The sequence below is a fragment of the Anoplophora glabripennis genome, unplaced genomic scaffold (assembly GCF_000390285.2).
Source record: "Anoplophora glabripennis isolate ALB-LARVAE unplaced genomic scaffold, Agla_2.0 scaffold317, whole genome shotgun sequence".
NCBI classification, from domain to species: Eukaryota; Metazoa; Arthropoda; class Insecta; order Coleoptera; family Cerambycidae; genus Anoplophora; species Anoplophora glabripennis.
Genome location: NW_019416468.1, coordinates 517,826 through 530,070, shown reverse-complemented (window position 1 = coordinate 530,070; position 12,245 = coordinate 517,826). Strand labels below are relative to the sequence as shown.

Here is a 12,245-nt window from a genome sequence, read left to right as displayed (position 1 = left end):
GTAATACCTTAATTTTTTTGCTTCATTAATCATACTGACGTTGTACTTGTTGCTGGCTTTTTAACAATTACTTCATCATTTCAATAATTAATTAATTTTGGTGTAAAATAAGTTTAAATAATTTAATTTATTTACAAAAATATTTAATAATTATACAACTATGTATAAAATATGTATAAAATTATTACAATGAAAACTAACAAATATCCTATATTGATAAAATTATTTATCGAATGAAATTCTTCTTTTCTTTGTCGGATTGTCTTTTGATTCATTTTCTTGTTCGTCTTCCATATTTTCGTGAAGAAGTATCATAAAAGTAAAAAAAAAGTAAGTTAAATAAAAACTAAACATTTACGGGACTATTTTGCTTCTAAAGCGAAAATGACAATATTCGTATTTATCTCGTCAAGCTACCCCGGATTAAGTACAAATAAATAATTTTTGTACGCGGTCCAGAAGCCGAGATATCAAAGATTTTACAAGCGCGAGCCATTTAGATTGAACATCATCAGTTTTCAGAGTTAGCTGGCGCCGCTTCCTCCTACTTCTCCGTCCGATCCAGCTGACGCACTCAGCGCTTGCGTGCTTCAGTTTATTACTCAATTACTAATACTAAAAATCAAGTAAACATATCCTAGTTTTTTTTTTTTCTGAAAATATTAACCTCCATCAAGCGCATCGCTGTAAAATGTTAATTGCATCCTCAATTTTTTTTTTAATAAAAAAAATATCGGCTCCAGAAGGTCGAAGAAAACAATATTTTTTTTCAAATTCGTAAAAAAATGTCAGCAGTTGCTTTCTTTAAAAGTCATTTTCATAAAATAAAAATTGAAATAGTTATTTGAAAAAAACATACCCAAAAAAAGGGCAACTTTTTCAGTCATTTTTTGATCCTTAAAATTAATAAAATCGTCAAAATTTTGTAACAGCATGACAATATAACTCTACGAAGAAAATAAACCGAAAATCGTTACTGTAGGGCTATTCGCTGAGAAGATCTAGCCAATTTTCGAGATCGCCTTTTTTTAAAGAAATCGATATATCTCTTTAAATAAATATTTTTAAATTTTTCAAAAATGTACTTTTTTGGCTTTCCGCGGGCTATGCTTGCAGTAAATAGCAAGTATGTGAACGTAAATGTAAACGAGTTATAGAAGAAGAGAAAAGAGAAGATTTTTAACGGTTTTTTCGATATATCTCGAAAAGTAACAAAGCAATCGATACTTACAAATAATCAGTCGATAGATCTTTATAAAACCTACAACTTTCTCATTTAAAATTGTTCAATCGGTGCTATATTTTTTTAGTTATTTTAGAAAAACCGTTTTTTGCAACTTTTTGCGATTTTTTTTAACCATGTTCGCCATTTTGGATCGAGTTTAGAGAACAAGAAACTCAATATAAAATTTAATTTTAATAATAATTTCTGTAAATTTAATATTAAGCCGCGACAGAAAGCTTGGACTATGTATCATTCGTTCGAGAAAATCAAAACAATTGCGAGGAGTTTCAATAAATGCAGTTTCACAAAATGAAACTCTAAAAGGACTAAACCTGTGCAATAATACGAATTGCACAATAAATATAACAATTATTAATGACAATTCAAACTAAAAACATTATTAGTTGAAACTGGTATTGTATTATTAATAGTAGTTAGTTAGTTAATTTTCAATATGCTTACTTTACGCGTTTTTTTATTCCTATAACTGAAAATAAAAATGTTCCAAGTTTCCTTCGTATGTTTTTTTATGTTATATTTTGATTTTATGTTTTCGTTTTCAAAGTAGTATAATAAAAAATATGATTCATTACACGTCCTGAAATAGATTTTTCCGTGCTTCCCACGAGAATTTGTCATACGTACACGGAAAAATCCTTATTTTCAGACTCCTAATAAAATATACTAAGTATTTTGTTCTTTTTGAATAAATATCGCAACTAAACTATTGTACAGCGTAGCAAAGTGTATTTTACAGAATATTGATATACCTGGTCCGGACGAGACGATAGAAAAAATGGCGAAAATTATCACAAAGGGGCACACTTCCATCTTGAGTGACTATACTAACTGTTCCGTTGTGTACAATTTTTTTTATATTTATTCTCGACGTTTAATCCAAGGAATTAATAAAAAAAACAATGGTGTTTTCTTACATTTCTTACTTACATTGCTTACATCAATAAATAAAGATATATTTTTTGAACAGAACTGGGTAAATATGCTAACAAATAGTGTCGACTTTGTCGATGTGCTAATCTATTTTTTATAGATTAATGGAATACTACTAAGTATTAAAAATTAAAAACATTTTGTATATGCAATGCGAAAGTGACGCATAAATTCCAGAAAAAGTCAGGTAACTTTTTTGGCAAAATCGCTAAGGTACATGGAAACGTTTATATTTAATTACCAGTTTCTTGATAAAGATTTTTACATATACAGGGTGTCAAGAGGCGAATGGGCCCATACTTCATGCTTGAAATTACCCTCGAAGGGCAAGCATAGCTCATTCGACATTTTTTGAAGATAGGGTATGGTCCTTTATATTATTTCTGAGAAGCTCTTTTTAAACGAACTTACATTATTCCTTTTTCCTTTAGAACCAGAACTTAAATCTTTAAAATGTAAGAAATTTATCTCGTTCGATATTTTAATAAATAACTATTTTTGTTTTAAGGACATGTATAATAAATCAGTCAACACTATTTGTTAACGTATTTTTCAGTTCGGCTCAAAAATATATTTTTATTTATTGATGTCTTAGTAGGAAATGTTAACAACTTTCCATTGTGTTTATTAATTCCTTGGATTAAAGTGTCAATTTTTTTTATAATTGTTGGATATTTTTCTGTAGTCATTTCGGCTACGTATCAAATTTTATCCAATCCTTGGTAGTCACGTTTAACCCTTAGACAAGGCGAAAACCTCGCATTCGTGGGAGAAATTTTCCGACTCGATTCTCTGGTGCCCATTTGTTTAAACAAACTTTTTTTAAACATATTGTAAAAATTGTTTTTTTAGGTTTTTTGGCACATTATAAACAAAAAAGTTCCTATGCACTATGCCTCTAAAATTGATAGTTTTAAAGTTATAAACAATTTAAGTTGCTAAAAATGCGAAAATTGCGATTTTCAACGGACGATTTCCGGGTTAAAAATTGTTATTTTTGATGTTGCGAGGTTTTTGCCTTGTCTACCTGGATCATGCCCAATGTGGATGTGGTACCTATGTTGGCTGTGCCCAAGAGAGGGCATACATTTATTACGTGGAGTTTGCTCTGGCCAGTACTAATAACTTCGTGTCCTGTAGTGTTCTACTTACACGGGTTATGGTCTTGGAAATTGCAATGGGAACGACGAAATCGTCTTGAGAGGTTATAGTTTTGACGAAACGTAAGGAAAAATATTTTATTTAAAAAAAAATTGATTTTGTTTATTTATATGTTTATTGTTATTATTTATACGCCTCTTCCTACGCTCAGGGTTAACATCATACGTCGAAATTGACATAAATAGTCTTTAAAGCTCTCCGCTACTCGTTGACCTGCAGAAATTACATCTTAAGCTTTGATTTTTTCACTACACCCACCATCGTAAACGGGAAAACGGGTAATAATCTCCATTTGAGCATGTATCCTCCGTAAATAAATACAAGCCACCTGACCGCCCTGCTTAGGTAACCAACAATGTACGGCTGATACACCTCAAGAAAAAGAAATAGTGGTACACTGCCGGCCCTTTGAAAGTGGACGATTTATTTTTCTAATGTGATGTGCTCTACTTCTTATTATGACAAGTTTTTATATGTCAGTGTCATTAGTAATTTGCTTGGTAATTCAAGATGCCGCGTTTAACGGAACCAGAGAAAGTGAGAGCTATAACTTTACTTCAGAATGATTGGTCATTGCGGATGATCTGCATGTATGCAAGAACAGCATATTTAAACTCAAAGAAAAATGGATTGCGGAGGGTCACGTACGTTATGTTCACGGAGGTGGACTTCGAAAAGTAAGCACCACCTAAGAATAAATCCTGTTGACATGGCAGTAGCGGCTTCCTTCGAGACGAATTTTCCTGGATCAGTGCGAACTGCAAGGAAGCGGGTGAAAGATTCGGAACTGAAGAATTATGTGGCCGCAAATACAGTTGCTTTGACTCCCCAGTATAAAAAACAGAGGTTAGAGTTTGCAAGACAATTTGTAGGAAGCCCAGACAACTTGTGGGAGAATATTATATTTTCGGACGAAAAAGTTTTCAGTCTTGCTCCGATGCTTCTGTCCGTGTCTACCCACCAGAGATTATGAGGTATTCGGAGCCTTATGTGAAACCCACACAGCGCAGCGATAGATTCTCCATTAACGTTTGGGCTTGGATAAGCGGCCAAAGTCCTGATGTTTGTTGTGACCATGCTGTATCCTCAGAATTTCACTTTTGAGCAGGATAATTGTGCAATTCACACCTCAAGAGTTGCGTCAGAATGGTTCATTGATAACAACATCGATGTCTTACCTTGGCCCTTAAAGTCCTGGGGATATATGGTGAAAAAAATTTACGACAGAAACTTCCCACCAGTTAACGTCGAAGAACTTTGGGAGGCAATTGAAAACGCATGGGATAGCATCACTGAGGATTATAACAAGAACGTTAATTTTATCAATGCCATGTAGATTGCAGTGTTATAGACAAAAATGGTGCTTGGACAAAATACAAACTTTACGAATCGCGTTATTTTGACGACGAAAAGTGTTTCATTTTTAGATCTCGTTTACGGCGAATGAATGGCCGTTAGAATATATAATATATTTCAGTATTGGAAAAATAAATAATTTGCTACCTAATTTGGCTAATTTGGATTTGTTTTGCTCACTAGAACTAGTATGATAGACACACATTAAATATGACATAAGTAATGACAGCCGATTTGAACCTCATATTTTCAAGTCAGTTTCACAAAGGCCAATTATAGACAATTTGCTTATAAGAGTCGTCCACTTTCAAAGGGCCGGCACTGTACGCAGAAAACAGTTAATTTTTTTCTCGGAAATGGTTGAGTTTAGGACCCATGTCATATAAGGTTTTTTTGTTTATTTTAATATATTCTATCGTCTGTTAAAATTAAGGCAGTCAAACTTCTAATACCCTGTATAAAATTATGTTTCCTCACGAGAATTAAAATGTACTATTACTTACATCTGTCAACTGTCCATGTCCCATTGGCCAGTAAGACTCGTTAAAGTACGGATCATTGGGGAAAGATTTGGTTGGTGCTCTATCTCCATGTCTGAATAACTGAAACATAATTAACATGCCCCAATTTGCCCTTAAAAATATCTCAACTCATGTTTGATTACTAAAACAATGACGTCTAAGTTTTTATTTATAATTGCATGTTAATTTTTGCTTCATATAGTAATAGTGATTTATGACGAGATTTCTGACGAAGATAGTGGCTCCCTTGCCTATACCTAGTATATGTCGGTGATAGGAAATAGTTATTATCAGGCCTATCCTAACAACTAAAGTGATGTTAGGCCTCATATTTAACATATCTGAATTTATGATTGTCTTAGTTCATTTAGAAATAGCAAAATTGGGAACAGGTATAAATGAATTTATGTATTTCATCGTAATCGATGTTTGCTTTATGAGATTTATCTCTGGTGGATACTTTTTTATATTTTGCATGAAACAAATAAACTATTAACAAGGTTAACAGGATGGAGAATAATGTATGCCTTGCATATTTAAAAAAATGTACAAGGATATGCCGTAATATCAATGTTAGTTAGTTATTAGATAAATATTCATAAATTAATTTAATGTCAAATATTGCAGTATATTTTCGGTGGAAATAGATGCATATCAGTTTCTATTTCATAAAATTGTATTGGAACTTAAAACTACAATTACAATGGGTAAGTATATAACACCTAGAATTCGGAGGGGATTTATTTTGTTACCTTATTTGAAGTATCGCATTAAACAAGTTGATAAAATTTTACACACTTATAATTTCATTATAATAACTTCGATATGATTATATTTCTAATGTTTCGATAACTAAAATAGCAAAGCCACGCGGCTTGCAACAGGGTCGTACTCTGTTCAAATCCCTAATTTTCATTTCGGTTGTTTATTAGACGTTCTTCATAGCGGTCGATCGACTGCTCAGTCCATTTATTTGACGTGTTATTCAGCAGCATACAAAAACAAATTACTGAACATACTAAAAGATAAATGAATTAACAAGGACATATGTTCTATTAAATATGATTTTTTAATTTGTGCAGTAAAGAAATTGCAATCGTTTAAACCATCGTAAAAATTTCACATACTGGATGATTAAAACAAATTTACGTACATGTTACAGGCTGTTACAAATTCGCTTCTCACTACAGGGATCTTGGAAACGGTAAAACATACGAAGTAGCTTAAATGGGGGCTAAAACATCTAGGCTAACATGATTAGTTTTCGAAATATTTTTTAAAACATGACATAGGCTAACTTTTTTATTTGAAATGATAGACTAGTACTTCCAAATGCAAAATTTTAGGAAGTAACGACTAAAAAAATTTACAAATAATGCTTAAACAATATTTTTTTTAAATTGGAACACCGTAATTTTTTCTAACAAACAAATTAAACACTTTTTTATCAAATTAAGTGTCCAACAAAAAGATCAAGTGAGGGTTATTTGAGATATAAAATATATGCAGTCGTGAATATGACTGCAGATTATTTTCGTTGTTTTTGTGACATGACATTTTTTATTTAGAATGAAGATTTGTCAAATTATGTTAAAAAAAATCGGGGTAAATTTTTCTTAATCAAGTTATTTCCTACAGCTTTGCATTTGGAAGTACTAGTATATAACTTCAAATAAAAAAGTTGGCTTATGTCAGGTTTTAAAAAAATAGCACTGTATGTAACGTTTCATCTCTCCAGGACCATCATTAACTTCATTTTTGTAAATATGACCGTATGACTCTGGAAATTTTATTACATTTTATGCAAGCCTTCATGACCTCCAATACTGTACCCGAACCAGATTCAGACGTTTTGTCTCGAAAAATTCATCTTCAATGTATTCGTTCCAAATTTATCTAATTTTTTTAAAATTTCTATGTTTATTGAATTATCATACATTCTACGTGTTGTTAGACACTGTAAGATCCACCTAATTACTTAAACTATTATCATCACACGTTACAATAAAACATTATTAGAGCATTGAATTGAATATCATTAATTATATTATTATTGTTTTTACTGTACAAAAATAGTTTTGGGTCAAACAATGAAACAATTGTTTTTGTATTTTTTCCGCACAATTAAATGGTGTAATCAGTTTCTGAATTTTTTTAAATTTACACAAATTATCAACAATTACTGAAACACTGATTGTTGCAAGTAATTTTTATTTTTCTTTTTGTATTTTTGAGCGAGCATGTTTTTGAACTGTGATTACAGATTTTTTTATTTCACCAAAAAGTATATGTCAAAACGAAAAAAATGATCACCGCCAGAACTCTGTACGATGATTTTTCTAAGTAGAATTTTTCTTTGAAAAAAAAGTGTTTCAGACCGGAAAAAATAAATCTCTCGGAAACTTCCTCATTTTTTTATCTAAAAAAAAATTGTGGTTATTTAAGACACGGAAAGGTATACTTTCACCAAGTTTCATCAAAATTACATTATTTTTTCGGAAATGAGAAATAAAAAACGAAAAATTAAAAAAAAAATGTTTTTCGCATTTTTCTCGGAAATTTTGATGTTATCTTCAAAAGTGACCTCTACAAAAGTTGTAGATTTTTGCATGATCTACAACTTTGATATTGGATACTTTTTTGTTTAACGTCAACTTTCGCCAAAAATCCCAACGATACAATTTTTCACAACTTTTCAACCCCCCAAATCAACCCTCCGCCACCCCTGCCTTTATTCTTTTTTTCGTTTATTATAAGCCCCTTTACCATTTCCACTTATAAAAGTCCAGGTAACAATTTTTTTCCTCTAAATGAGTTATTTGGATCGGTCTATTTATGTGAACGACGCTTATATTTACAATAGAAAAATGAGTCCGGTTTTGATACAAACTGCACGTCCCCAAACTCTACTGAACTGATTGTTATTATTATTATTAATTAATTAATAATTAATAGTTAATTAATAATAATTATTAATCATTAAAATTCTAAATAACTGCAGTTTCACACTCCAAAATGTTAACCCTGCAATATTTATTTGTTTTGATGAAATGATGTTACTTTATATGGTTACAACAATTAACGAAGTACAATAATTGTAGTTGATACAAATAAGAATCAGGAAGCGCAAAAACCAACACCTACAGACGAAAAAAAAAAGTACTTACCGTAACAACAGCCAATAATTGGTCCTCTTGACCATCGTTTTTTATAACAGCGCAGCTAGCTTTCTGAAACACCAACCACACGAAAGGCACAACCGCATATTTTGCCATTTGATAAAACATATTAAAAAAAAAATCTGTCGACTAACCGCACTTGTAAGATAAATCCCTCGATTAAAATTAAATTATCACCGCTCAGATAAACGAGTGATGAATAGTAGCTGCCGCTTTCAAATAGTAGCGAAAACGCAAGGGTACATAACAGGACGTCTACGTCTGGTTCGGTAATTTTTCACTTAATATAAAAAGTGAATCATAACTGCAAGGCATGTAGACCAAATTTGAATTAATTACCGCAGAAATAGATTTCACGGTAAAACAATCCGGATTTACGTGGATATTAGCGACCTTTGCGATAACGACCGGGAGATTAGTATTGTTCTTATTGTTGTTATAATTCTAGTAGACCCATTCCTAGAAGGCGGGCGAGATGCGGGGTGTTCCCCGGGCGAATTCAGTGACATTTCTTGTGAAAATATGACTAAAAGATACTTCCGAAGAGTAATACAATTTAAAAATTAAATCGTTGCACTTTACGTTAGATATACAGGGTGTTTACTAGAGATGGGAAATTCCTGGGAAGATATTTTTTTGGAAATATTCCCAAAATATATTTCGGGAATGTTGCCAAATGTTTCCCGTGAATAATCTCAGGGAATACTTTCTTGGAAACGTTTCCAAGGGAAGTTGCCCAGAAATATTTTCCACCTCTTGCAGACTGTTTTTTGTTTTTTTTGAACATGTGCATATACTTACTGTAAGTTGTGGTAATATTAATGATTATAATTAATTATACTATAGACTTATTTTTTGGCTTTACAGGCAGATACTTGATATCTGGAAATTCCGAAATTGTTTCAACATGTATTTACAGCAATTATCATTTGTACTTATTATTTTTTTAGTAACTTTAACTTGCCAACTACAGATTTTTAAAAAAATCAACTAGTTATAATTTCAGTGGCCCATTTCTAGTGCTTACGTTTACTAAATAATGGGCCATACTTTAAGGCTAGGAAGGCTTGGAAAAAAATAAGGTGATTTAAATCAAGTTACTGTCCGAGAAGGTAGTTTTACGATAATTTATTTATTATTTGGGTTATTTTGATGGTAAATTTCGTTTTGTTGCGTTTCAAAAGGTCTCCAAAATGCCATGTTTTAATAATATTAGTAAACAAAATGTCCCTCTTATTTCTGCATTTCACAATTGTAATATGAATGATTAATAGAAGGTGCCTATAATAAATTAAGATTACCTGAATCACACCAAATTCCGCATTTTGCACTAGGCAATTTGTCAAGCACTTGTCAACAACTAAGATTTATTGCCCAGTCGGTCAGTGCGGCTCTGTTACACGCCGTTTGTCTGCGCGCGCATTTTTCAACTGGGTGTATACATGTCTACCATTTCCACGTTTAGTTCGACCAAACCTGTATACGGGTATGGCTAAATAAATATGGGAACAAGTTTTTGAAATATGTCAGACCGAACCTGGTACATACTGCCAACCTCTTGGTTCTTCAATTGAGATCGGAAAGACTATATTAACAGTAGGGCCAGAATGAACCAGAGTTTTGATATATCCCCGTATTAAATAGAAATCCAGAGGATTAAAATTTGGACTTTGTGGAGGCCATGGATGTTCACTCCCTCGTCCCGTTCGCTGATGGGGAAACAAGTTATTTAAATAATTTCTTACTGCTAAAGTAGAATGAAAGGGGTGCCATTCTGTAAGTACCCAATCTAGCTCTAATATTTAAATGAATAACATTTATAGTCCAGGCGGTATCTGTTTTAAAAAGGGTATACTTGGGTAAAACGCATATGATCGGAGATTTTTGCTTTAATGGCTTCTAAATTACATCAGATATGTTAATTTTTTTATGCAAATAAAAAAAAATGTGGGCTTAATTGTTATTGCAAAAAAGTATAAAAAAATAGCAAAAAAATTTATTTTTATCTTCGATTTCTCGTCGACAACTTAGCAACTATTCGTTTTAGACAAAAATGGAAGAGGAAAAAAAGTTTTGTAATTAAATATTGAACAAGATGAGTTAGTTGCAATTCGAAAAAATAATTATTGTTGTTGCAAAAATCGGAAAAATCATTGAAAAAATTGCAAATAATGCTAGTTTATTTGTCAATTTTTTTCAGACACTTGAATAGTACCTAGGATCTTCATACTTTCATCCAATTCGATTCGATAGTTTTTACATAATAATTATTTAATTATTTTTTTTTAATTAAAATATTCGTCTTTCCGAGTACTTTCAAACCATATTTTAAAATAAAAAAAAAATTGAAAAAAACATTAAATTATTGCAATTGTTTATAAGCGTGAAAATTGCGAAAATGTTTAAACAATCACCACGGCTCACCTAATCGTCCGATTTGAATTTTTCAAAAACCATTTTAAAGCTTGAGAGCTCTTGTTTTTGTGGTGAAATTTTCAAGTATTCAAAGACTAGATTTTTAGAATTTGATTTTGAATTTTTTTTTAATTAAAAAAAGAACAAATAATTATTATGTAAAAACTATCGAACCGAATTGGATGAAATTTGGTGTGATAATTTTATACACTAAGAAGTTTAATTGGGAAAAGTATGAAGATCCTAGGTATTATTCAAGTGTCTGAAAAAAATTGACAAATAAACTAGCATCTTTTGCAATATTTTAATTAATTTTTCCGATGTTTGCAACAACAATAATTATTTTTTCGAATTGCAACTAACTCTATCTTGTTCAAAATTTAATTACAAATTTTTTTCCTGTTTCATTTTTGTCTAAAATGAATAGTTGCTAAGTTGTCAACGAGAAATCCAAGAAAAAAATTATTTTTTTTTACTATTTTTTAATACTTTTTTGCAATAACAATTGAGCCCACGTTTTTTTTTATTTGCATAGAAAAATTATCATTTCTGATGTTATTTAGAGGCCGTTAAAGCAAAAAACTCCGATCATATGTGTTTTATCCAACCCGAAACAGATACCGCCTGGACTATTAGCAGATTGAATAAGTTATGCTGGAGGAAGTTTAAGTAATCATGAGAATTCAATGTTGCTGAAAGTTCAAAAGATGATCTTCGATTATACCGAACCAAACATTTAATTTAAATTCGTGCTGAAAATGAGACACACTCGTACAGTTTGGATTTTCCTCGGACCATGTGTGACAATTTTTATAGTTGAAAATTCCTCTTCCTGCAAATGTTACTTCATTAGTGAATAGAATTTTACTTAAAAATCCTGTCTTTTTTTATTTAACACGAATTCACAAAAATTTATTCTCGCTAAAAGATCACGTAAGTTTCAGTAAGTTTTGGACAGGAAGCAAGATTATTATAGGAAGCATAGCTTACAGTATGGCCCACTCTTTAGTCAACACCCTGTAAATTAACAAGGTCAGAATTTTACTTGCATAAATTTAAAAGGCTTGCCAACTATCCTGATTTTCGCGGGACAGTCCAGTTTTTGGTCATTTTTTTTCAAGTCCCACCTAGCCCTCTACAACAAATAGATATAAACAATTAATATTCTGGTAATATCGGGTTTATATTTCATATTTTTTTTTGTGATTTTTGAAAGGGTGTACCTCAGTGAAAAATCGCGGTGTCGAGATAAAAAAAAACCGTAAGATTGAAGTCTCTAAGTAGAAGATTACGAATTTTTTTGAGCTATGATTATCAAGGAATCAAAAGAAATATCTCGAGAAAAAGAAATTCAAATTTTTTTTGGACTGTCCACGAAATCGGGAAGATTTTTTTGTACTGATTCAATGTAGTGGTCTGTTTCAATTTGGATTTTGA

At 31.4% G+C, this 12,245-nt stretch overlaps 1 protein-coding gene across 1 annotated transcript in view; it reads right to left on the bottom strand.

The window, feature by feature from the left end:
• The window catches only part of LOC108907010 (testicular acid phosphatase homolog), a 22,215-nt gene extending 13,493 nt beyond the window's left edge, over window positions 1-8,722 (bottom strand). Inside the window, exons 1-2 of the mRNA XM_018710477.1 lie at window positions 8,382-8,722; window positions 5,197-5,295 (exon numbers count right to left, since the gene is read on the bottom strand). Coding sequence (XP_018565993.1) covers window positions 5,197-5,295; window positions 8,382-8,501 — 219 coding nt within the window. The 5' untranslated portion in view covers window positions 8,502-8,722. The remainder of the gene's footprint in view (window positions 1-5,196; window positions 5,296-8,381) is intronic.
• Between the last annotated feature and the right edge of the window lie 3,523 nt (window positions 8,723-12,245).